The sequence below is a fragment of the Equus quagga genome, unplaced genomic scaffold (genome assembly GCF_021613505.1).
Source record: "Equus quagga isolate Etosha38 unplaced genomic scaffold, UCLA_HA_Equagga_1.0 203_RagTag, whole genome shotgun sequence".
Lineage (NCBI taxonomy): Eukaryota > Metazoa > Chordata > Mammalia > Perissodactyla > Equidae > Equus > Equus quagga.
This window is the reverse complement of record NW_025798627.1, coordinates 571,914-582,750: the sequence shown is the minus strand read 5'-3', so window position 1 is coordinate 582,750 and position 10,837 is coordinate 571,914. Positions and strand designations below refer to the sequence as shown.

At 35.5% G+C, this 10,837-nt stretch overlaps 1 protein-coding gene across 2 annotated transcripts in view; it reads right to left on the bottom strand.

Annotated features, from left to right (window-relative positions):
• Positions 1 to 10,837, bottom strand: part of LOC124233478 (tRNA wybutosine-synthesizing protein 5) — a 28,330-nt gene that overhangs the window by 5,757 nt on the left and 11,736 nt on the right. The window contains exons 4-8 of one of the 2 annotated variants that reach the window (XM_046650594.1): positions 10,550 to 10,594; positions 9,581 to 9,718; positions 7,726 to 7,813; positions 7,220 to 7,336; positions 810 to 2,805 (exon numbers count right to left, since the gene is read on the bottom strand). In XM_046650594.1, coding sequence (XP_046506550.1) covers positions 2,549 to 2,805; positions 7,220 to 7,336; positions 7,726 to 7,813; positions 9,581 to 9,718; positions 10,550 to 10,594 — 645 coding nt within the window. In that variant the 3' untranslated portion in view covers positions 810 to 2,548. Of the gene's footprint in view, positions 1 to 809; positions 2,806 to 7,219; positions 7,337 to 7,725; positions 7,814 to 9,580; positions 9,719 to 10,549; positions 10,595 to 10,837 lie in introns of those variants that run through there. The other variant, XM_046650595.1, reaches the window with a different exon arrangement.

Sequence of the window (10,837 nt, the reverse complement as noted above, 5' to 3'; positions counted from 1 at the left end):
TGATGATTTTTCTTTTTTTTTAAAGATTGGCACCTAAGCTAACAACCGTTGCCAATCTTTTTTTTTCCCCCTGCTTTTTTCACCCTGAATCCCCCCACTATATAGTTGTATATTTTAGTTCTGGGTCATTCTAGTTGTGGCATGTGGGATGCCACCTCAATGTGGCCTAGTGATGCCATGTTCACACCCAGGATCCGAACCAGTGAAACCCTGGGCTGCCGAAGCCGAGCATGCGAACTTAACCACTCGGCCATGGGGCCAGCCCTTTGGAATTTCTGAGAAGTTGCAGCTAACAGATACTATGTAATATTTTATACATAAAAAATATCTCATTAGGTCTCAACCAGATAGGCAAAAACGATTGGAATACTTTGCATTTGAAATAAACAGACCCTAACATTAAAAATGATGACCAGGGAAATAATTTTAAAACTTCCTAAAGGATTCATCTCCAGCTTTCTAGACAGTAATTTAATAGTGCAACAGGAGCTACCTTAAATCTCTCAGCAAAGGAATACAATTAAATGGAAGCTAGCACCAGCCATCAACTATGTGCTTGCCCTTGAACCATCTCCTTGTACTCTTACAGCGACCCTATAAAGTACAAGTTAGTTCTACTTGAAAGATGAGGAAAATAAGCTTCATACAGATTATTAACTCGCCTAAGGTCATCCAGTTTGCTTCTCAAATAAACTAAAGTGAATATTCACTGGACAAATTGTAATCTCAGTTTTACTTTCAAGTTTTCTACATGACCCTGGATAAGTACTTTGCACTGATTCTCTTACTGGTTAAAAAAACAAACCAAGTCAAACCAAGGAGAGTTTATTAAAAAGCTGACTCTAAATACTATTCAGACTAACAGGGTTTTGTCTTTTTCTTCCCAAAGGAAAAGGAATCATTAAAGAAGTTCTTTGCTTAATCTAAGAAGGAACCAAAGATCAAAATCTAATAATTAGATCTGGCTAATGTAACAATTCCTTTTCTGACACTCTCTTTTCACACTTTTGTTGACCTGAGTAACTTCAGTATCTCTTCCCAAAGACATCTAGGAAGTTCAGAATAATTTTTTATATACTTTTCCTTTCTTATTTATTGTAATTTTCTTTTTATACCTGAAATCACTCCAACTCCAAACACAGGATGTAAGTGGATGAATTATTTTTAATAGAGAACTGTTTTCTTTGTAATTAAAATGCACCAAATTGATGTACTCAGATTGCTTTAGATGGGCACATTTGTGTTCAGTAAATATATCTGGTCTTTCTTCAATGACATTGCAATATAATTACTAGGTGCAAAACAAAGAATGGCACAGATCCACCTATGTACAATGGCTCACTGTGTTCACTGACAACATTATTGGGATCTCTCATGTATTCATTATTGAAAAACTTTTTTCTCTAAAAAAAGGGATAGTGGAAAAGCATTTAGTTGGGAAAACTTCAGGTTAAAGTTTAGCTGTAGGTATAAATTAAAACTGATTTGAATATTCTGACATTCAAAATCTGAAAAAGGAGGCAGGCCTGACATATTTGGTGCCAAGAAAAACCAGGATCAGATTAAACATTTGTTTTGGATGAATCACAAAACTGATAATCCGAATTACTATCATCTTATCCAGATATTCTGAATCCTGATTATATGTCAAAATAACCTATGAGGTCTATCAACTAGATACCTATACCAAACCCTAAACATACTAAATCAAAACATCTACAAAGTTGGGGCCTAGACATCTGTTTTAAAAAGCTCAAAAGATTAATGTAGTAGACACTGTTGGTTGCCCACCTTTTCTCCTTTCTTATCAAGAATCCTAATTTCAAAAATTATCTATTCTGCCCCCATATATACCTCACGGCACGTGAGAGGAAGATGAGTCTACTTGCAGCTCCAGTAGACCAAGTGGCCTAAGAGTCAGTCCATACTGCCAGTAACTGGCTTGGGACGGACAGGTCTACGCCACTTTTAGATCGAGGAGAAGGAAGGATTTGGTGGCAAATTCTGGGAAAGCTTTTGCATATTAAGAGAGGGCCCCTGGAATCCAGCTTGACTTCTCCACTGCATGTAAATGAAGATGCACACGGCACCAACTGCTATTGGCAATCATCCCGTGACCACGAGGGTAGCCAGCCACAGGACGATGCCAACACCGTGGTTGAAAACGGGAGAAAAAACCCCAGAGGTTCTTGGTGACACTATTGAATCACTGGATCAGAAATACTGAAGCCCATTCTATCAGTAGATTATGTGTAATGATTCAATCCATTTTCTTATTGTTTAAGTCGTTTTAAGTTGGATTTTTAGTTATTTGCATCTAAAACCTAAAGAGTGGTTCCAGTACAGCATTCTTTTAACCATAACGATCTGTATTATTAGAAACCACACAAACATCTCTTCATACTTAATCTATAAATCTGAGACTGATTTATCTTGCCTATTCTAATGAATGAATCTTGAAAAAAATAATTTACATCTCTTTATACTTTTCCAATATTTGAGCTGAATGGTATTTAAAAGTTTATATTCATTGCATTCACTTCATGATTTACTCAAAGTTCTTGCTATAGGCTTTGTCTTGAATGTGTAAGACCATTCGCCGTGCATAAAAGTCCCTGTATTCCTCTGGTAATTCAGCCAGTGTTTTTAAGGCTCTATCCAAAATTTGTGCAGCTCTTGATGCTGCTGTAGGATCTTTGTTTCCATAGGTATCTGTTTTATCATAGCATTCAGACGGAAGGTGCCTCCAAAAGACATTCACTCCCACTCCAAACTCTTCAGAAATTACATTATGGAACCATAAAGCTGGAGAAAGTTTAAAAAAACAAGTTAAAAATAAAATCTACAGTTTAAAAAAAACCAAAATGTCAGTGAAATATCACGAATTGCATATAGCCAATGTAAGAAATAATTCTTGTATCTAGATCCCTTCGTTAGCACACTCCCAGCTTTTAACAGAATCATTTTAACTTTTATGAATTGCCAACCAATTTAAAGTGTCAATAGCACAACCCTACGTTTGAAACCTTTGGAAATAGCAATTTTTCCTTTTAACTTGAAAGGCATCATAAAGTTGTAGTTCTATAATTTGGGGCTGTGTCTGTGTTACTTGTTTACACTTCCTGAGTCACATAACCACATCAAAAGTGTTTATTTTGTGTACACAGAACATTTCAATTATTTGAAGAGTATCTTTGACCTTTTCTGACTCAGTACAGTACTTTTGTTCTCAAAGACTTCCCATTCAGGCTGCATTTAGTTTTCTAACTTGCTTAAATTTGGATTCATTGTAGCCTCAGTTTTATATTTCTAATGCAATTATAATTGTCTCATATTTCTTTCAGCTCCTTTACAATAAGTATATAAAACTAAAGCAAATATTTTGGTGGTGGAGAGGATGAGTAGACTTTATCATATTATAAAGATAATTAATTTTTCCCTTCCAGTAGAAAGTCTACTTCTTTGTTTTCAATTGAGTCTAAACATTTTCAAAATATAGGTGCTACAGGAATACTAAAGCAACACCACAATGTAACAAAGATGAAACACTAATTACGCCAAAAAAATGTTTACTCCTGTGAAAGGGAGGAAGGAAGATTTACAAGATGCTAAATTTCAGAAACAAACTCATTCTAACAGTGCTCTAGGAAAAACAAAAGCTTACAATATTTTGATTTGCAAAACTAGTTTTCAAACATGGTTTTAATCTTAACTACTCTTTCTTTCAGAATCTTTTTTTTCCTTATTCAATATAACAGGGAAAAAAACTAAGCATTCTATGTTAAATTTAAATCCAAAGATGGGGCTTTTGCTTTTCAAATATGTACAAATGTTCAGCATTTCTGGCTTTTTTTTCCCCTTTAAGTTGTCTACAGAATAAGGGAAAACTGCATAGCCCTTAGCCATGCTCTGAGGATACAAAACCAAAAATTTAAATAATGGCAATGGATTTAAAGACTAGTCTGCTGGTTGTTTTCAATATAAGCGAATATAAAAATATAAGAATAAGAAGTCAATGTATCAAATTTTTGTAGACAATCAGTTATACAAAGGACACTGTATCAGGCCCCTTGGGGAATACAAAGATTAACAAAACATGGTTCTTGTCTTCAAGGAATTTATAATCTAGCCCCAAATGAGGGCTATTATATATTATTAATATTTTTTTACTTAATTCTATCATAGAAAAAGTATTAATGATTATGAAGTACATTAACTTGGATATGGCAAATACAACTATAGGCATACCTCACTTTATTGTACTTCGCAGATATTACGTTTTCTACAAATTGAAGGTCTGTGGCAACCACGTGTTGAGCAAGTCTATCAGCACCATTTTTCCAAGAGCATTTGCTCACTTCATGTCTCTGTGTCACATTTTGGTAATTCTCTCAATATTTCAAACTTTTTCATTATTATTATATTTGTTATGGTAATCTGTAATCTTTCATGTTACTATTATAATTGTTTTGGGGCACCATAAACCACACCCACAAGACAGGGAACTTAATAAATGTGTGTGCTCTGACTGCTCTACTAGCTGGCCGTTCCCCCATCTCGCTCCCTCCCGTCGGGGCTCCCTATTCCTAGATACAACAATATTGAAATTAGGCCAGTTAATAATCCTACAATGGCCTCTAAGTGTTCAAGTGAAAAGAGTCACACATCCCTCAATTTGAATCAAAAGCTAGAATTAATTCAGCTGATTAAGGAAGGCAAGTCGAAAGTCAAGACAGGCTGAACTAGGCCTCTTGCGGCAGTTAGCCAAGCTGTGGATGCAAAAGAAACGTTCTTGAAGGAAATTAAAAGTGCTCCTCCACTGAACAAACAAATGATAAGAAAGTGAAACAGCCTTATTGCTGATACGGAGAAAGTTTTAGTCCTCTGGTTAGAAGATCAAACCAGCCACAACAATCCCTTAAGCCAAAGCCTAATCCAGAGCAAGGCCCTAACTCTCCTCAATTCTCTGAAGGCTGAGAGAGGGGAGGAAGCCGCAGAAGAGTCTGAAGCCAGCAGAGGCTGGTTCATGAGGTTTAAGGAAAGAAGCTGTGTCCATAACATAAAAGTGCAGGGGACGCAGCAGGTGCTGACGTAGACGCTGCAGCACGTTATCCAGAAGATCTAGCTGAGATCAGTAATGAAGGGGCCACACCAAACAGCAGATTTTCAATGTAGACGAAACAGCTTTAGACTGGCAGATGCCATCTAGGACTTTCACAGCTAGAAAGGAGAAGTCGATGGCTAGCTTCAAAGGACAGGCTGACTCTTGTTAGGGGCTAATGCAACTGATGACTTTAAGTTGAAGCCAATGCTCATTCACCATTCTGAAAATCCTGGGGCTCTAAAGAATTATGCTAAATCTACTCTGCCTGTGCTCTATAAATGGAACAACAAAGTCTGGATGACAGCTCATCTGTCTACAACATGGTTTACTGAATATTTTAAGTCCACTGTTGAGACCTACTGCTCAGAAAAAATAGATTCCTTTCAAAATATTACTGCTTACTGACAATGCACTTGGTCACCCAAGAGCTCTGACAGAGATGTACCATGAGGTTAGTGTTGTTTCATGCCTGCTAATACAACATCCATCCTGCAGCCCATGAATCAAGGAGTCATTTTGACTTTCAAATCTTATTACCTAAGAAAGACACTTTGTAAGGCTATAGCTGCCATAGATAGTGATTCCTCTGATGGATCTGGGAAAAGTAAATTGGAAGGATTCACCATTCTAGGTGCCATTAAGAACATGCATGATTCATGGGAAGAGGTCAAAATATCAACATTAACAGGAGTTTGGAAGTTGATTCCAACCCTCATGGCTGACTTTGAGGGGTTCAAGACTTCAGTGGAGGAAGTAAGTGCAGATGTGGTGGAAAGAACTAGAAGTGGAGGCTGAAGATGTGACTGAATTGCTGAAATCTCATGATAAAACTTTTAACGGATAAGGAGTTGCTTCTTATGGGTGAGCAAAGAAAGTGGTTTCTTGAGATGGAATCTACTCCTGGTGAAGATGCTGTGAAGACTGTTGAATGACAATGAAGGATTTAGAATGTTACATAAACTTAGTTGATAAAACAGCGGCAGGGTCTGAGAGGACTGACCGCAATTTTGAAAGAAGCTCCACTGAGGGTAAAAAGCTGTCAGACAGCATCGCAGGCTACAGAGAAACCCTCCATGAAAGGAAGAGTCAGCTGACGTGACAAACTCCATTGTTGTCTTATTTTAAGAAACTGCCACAGACTCCAAAACTTTCAGCAACCACTACCCTGATCAGTCAGCATCCACCAAGATCGAGGCAAGACCCTCCACCAGCGAAATGATTATGACTTGCTGAAGGCTCAGATGATGGTTAGCATTTTTTAGCAATAAAACATTTTTACATTAAGGTATGTACATTATTTTTTTAGACATATTATTTTTTAAACATAATGCTATTGCACACTTAATAGACTATAGTATAATGTAAACATAACTTTTATATGCACTAGGAAACCAAAAAATTTGTGTGACTCGCTTCATTGCAATATTCACTTTATTTGTAGTGGTCTGGAACCAAACACACAATACCTTCAAGGGATGCTTTTATATAAATAGAATTTGTTAATGCAGCCCTTTAATCTTAATTATGAATTTTATAATCTTCAGATATTCCTTCTGAATAATCACTACCAATGTTAATTACATCACTAGTTACTAACTACAACTAATGCCTATTTATTGTACAAAGAAATTAAGTGATACTAATTCAGACTAGAAAAGTAACACACACAAAAGACATCACAGGTGTTGAGATTATAACACTTTGATATTTAATAAAATCTCTAATCTGTTTTGGCTTTGAAATATATTGACCATTTCTCAGTAAAGACTTAAGTGACATACCTCTAAACTATGTAAAGATTTAAGAAATAAAATGATTAAACAACAACCAAGTATCACCTTTCCCAGATATAAAGTGACTTGCTTGATGTCATTTAATAAAATAACTTAGAGTATAATAGTATATTTTTAGGTTGCCTTTGAAACACAAGACTGTTAGTTTTATAAGACTGCCTAAGCATACTTTAAACACACAAACACAGCTGTGTATAAAAATCATCCTGTATAGGACAGGATACATGTGACAAATATACTTTGTACTAAAAAATCACATAGTGGAGGGGTTACAGAGTACAGACTTTATAAACGGCAAATTACTGAGGTCTGTAAGTCTTACCAGGAATGAATAATACATCTCCAGCTTTAAGGGAGCATTCATGCCTTCTAGCCTTGGAGAACAGCGGGTATTTATCTGAGTCTGGGTTATCTATATTCAGTACTTCTGATTTAGTACCTGAAAAGTTCCAAAAAAGGATAACACAGTTTAAGCCAAGTTACCATTTTTTAAAAAGTAACCACAATTATAAATTTGAAAATTTATTCTTTTGTGTACAATTACTTACTATACCCACACTGTGAGAACAATTACTATTCTCCTGAAACCTAAGTCAATTTTCAATGACCTACCCTTTATTTATCACCACTGGCATCTATGTAATATAATTGTGAAAATCTCATTCTTCACATACCTATCATTACATGTATACATAAACACAATGGAGAACACAATACATCATAATTAGAAAGAAGCCCCAAAATGTTTTTCTGTGAGCATAAAGAGATTTCTCCAAAAGAGTAACTGAATAAACTAGATTTCAGAAATATAAACTTAAAAAAAAGTACCTGATAAATATAAATACTGGGCATCTCGAGGACTGAAGAGTACAACACGCTTTTTTCCTGTCACTTGTATTAAGACATTATCCATTACCTGAAGACCAATAAGAACTTATGGATAAGCAGTATCTAAAATTCAAATAAACAGAACCAATGGTATTCTGAACAGTTAACAGTAAATCTTATCCTTTAATAAGACTTGACTCTCATTATCTAAAACTCTTATAATATTCTAACAATGAAAACATCTGTATTCCAAACACAACTGTGCCTTTATTGAAGATATTTCTGCAGCGCTGCCGTAAAATTGGTAGGACTGGCAAGCCATCAGGAAATCTGACATCAGGAAACTATCTGCCCTTGCGCCACCATGATGTCAGGGAGGGTGGCTACACCTATCTGAGGCTCTCCTGGTTAGTACTGATCTTTTACTCACCTGTCAAGGAGTGCTATGAGGCAACATTAGACAACAGAGTGAAAGCACTTAGGAAGGCCAGGCGCTGGGAAAGTGCTGGGCACTGCTGCAGCCCCTGCGCAACTCTAAATACAAGGCTAACCACACTTGGGTTCCTGGTATCTTGATTTCCAGATTATTTCTAAAGGTCTATAACTTGGCAAATTTTCCTGATGTACTTATTAATGGAGCAATCTTGACTGTTCCTGTGTAAGGGTATACTTTGTTGGTACAGACTGAAAAACGTTAAAGGCAGAGCTACATAACGCTCAGCTAAGCAGTTAAAATATTTATTGAGCAAGATATATTCATGATTATTTACATATCAATTCTACCTAAACATTTCTCCTTTTGCCACTAACCCTTTCACTTAGGTAAACCTTAACTATATAACTAGCATCCCTTTGACCTATTTTTAAGAAAAACTTTACAATATTCCATTATAACTCAAGATAAAAGGGATACTACTTAAAATTTAAAATAGTCATAGAATACAGTTAAAACAATGTATTTGAGTTATCACATCATTTTCTCACCATATCATTCATGTAAAACCTTTAAAAAATAACATGCTAAGATTTTATGTCTATCTCATTTAATTATAGTTACTATGTTAAAATCCTCCCAAGAGGTCCTCACCTGAATTATAAAACACACTTATAAAATTTCACATAGTTTGATTTAGAACTTTCTAAAAATTCTTTTAGCTTTAGAAACCTATTAGGTATTGCTTTAACTTCCTAAATTTCTCCAGCTAACATCAAATCATACACATAACACCAACTCATACACAATAATAGACTTTTAATGTTTTTAAAATATTTATATGCATATATTTAAGTGAACAAAATTATAACACCATAGAATAAATGATTGAGATCAATATTCTACACAACTTGCTGCTCAACAAATACAGCACACATTTGACACTCTCAAGGGACATATATCCTAAGACCATCAGATTCTTAAAATTGGAAATGGCTCTCCACAAGCTTCTGCCTTTCTCCTGAATAAGTTCCATCTAATCACATGTATCATTTCGCATCTTCATACCACCACTTTATCACTTTTTCCACTTTCGCAATTTCCCCTCTCATCTGGTGGCCATTTTTCTCACGTAAAAAAAAAAATCACTTCATACAACTTAGTCTATATAGATATATATATATATGATGAGGAGGACCACAGAGAAATGTAACTATGAGAAACTCACTAGGCTTTGGCATTAGCTAACTAATCACTCCCTTGTCTCTGCCTTGCAGAGTACCTGTTTTCAAACCTTATGTTTCAGCACATTACATGTCAAACATCTTTACGGTAGCCTAAAGAAAGTTGAAATTATGACTGTTAAATCTATAAATGCTAAAGATCTACTATAGCTTTAGATTTCTCATTTATGTAGCATACATCATAGTGGGTCCAAAGCTGTAATCCTGGTGAGCTAATTCGAAAAACACTGGAAAAGAACTGCTCATCTTTGAAGAATTTTGGAAACTTAATATCTCCTTCCAATAAAGGAAACTGCTTTCTGATATCTGCAACATCCTGCATTGAGAGAAACATAGTAAGAATTTTAATAATAAACACAATACTGGCATAATGCTTATTTTAGCTAAGGCTGCCATCGGAGCCCACGATATTAAGAAGGAATGAAGCAAAACTCTGTTCACTGCTTTAAAACACTAGGATGTGACCACAGCCAACATATGGTCTTTCAAACGAAGGAATAACAGACTGTAACGAGACTGCAGATTCAACAGCATCACTGCTGTTAAGCTTAATATGCTTCATTAATAGAAAGGTTCTACCTACTTTAAGCAAGAATCATACAACTGTCATCTACTCTAACATTAAGTTTTAAGTTTCGGAGTCAACAACCTGAACATAATCAACAATGTGAAACCTGTGAGTTCTACTGAGGGAGGAAAATAAGAGAAGGTAAAGAACTAAATAGTGCCATGAAGGGAAAAAATATAATCTTGATCATTTTAGGGACCACTCCTTAATACTGTAGCCATATTAATTTGACTCTAAATACATGTCAAAGCTTATATAATGAATTATTCAGAATGTTTATAATTATTTTAGATTCTATTTTATTAGAGGAAAGACAACTGTAAAATATACAGTAGAAAGGATGTCTTAATTGTGTAGAAATTAGAGTAGATGACTAAACACTAAGATTCTATTGTCCTACTTGAAAACTCATCAACTTTGAATAATCTTACTTATTCAAGGGCATAAATCATTGAGAAAAGAACGGAAAGGTATAACACACGTTATATGTCAGGCAGTAAGTATAAAAATTACAGTGCCAGTGAAAATATAGACATCCATTCAGGTTTTAAGCAACTATTTTATGTTGAGAATTCTTACCTTTCTAGGGTCTTCCCCAAGCGACCGTAAGTAGTACTTCTCATCCTTAAACATCCCAAAGAAAAACAGCATCAGTATTCACTTAAAACTATCAGAAAGCAAAGATGTTAGGAAATAAGTCTTCCAATCTAACCCAGCTAAGCCGTTTTTGAAAAGTTCCATTTTCTTACCCTTCCTGCTAATGCTCTCTGGTGGCCACCTGAAGGAATGTCCTTATATGCTGCTTGTAATAATGACTGGGTCCAGCAAACATTAAGGAAAATAAGTTCTAAAGGCAGCACACACACC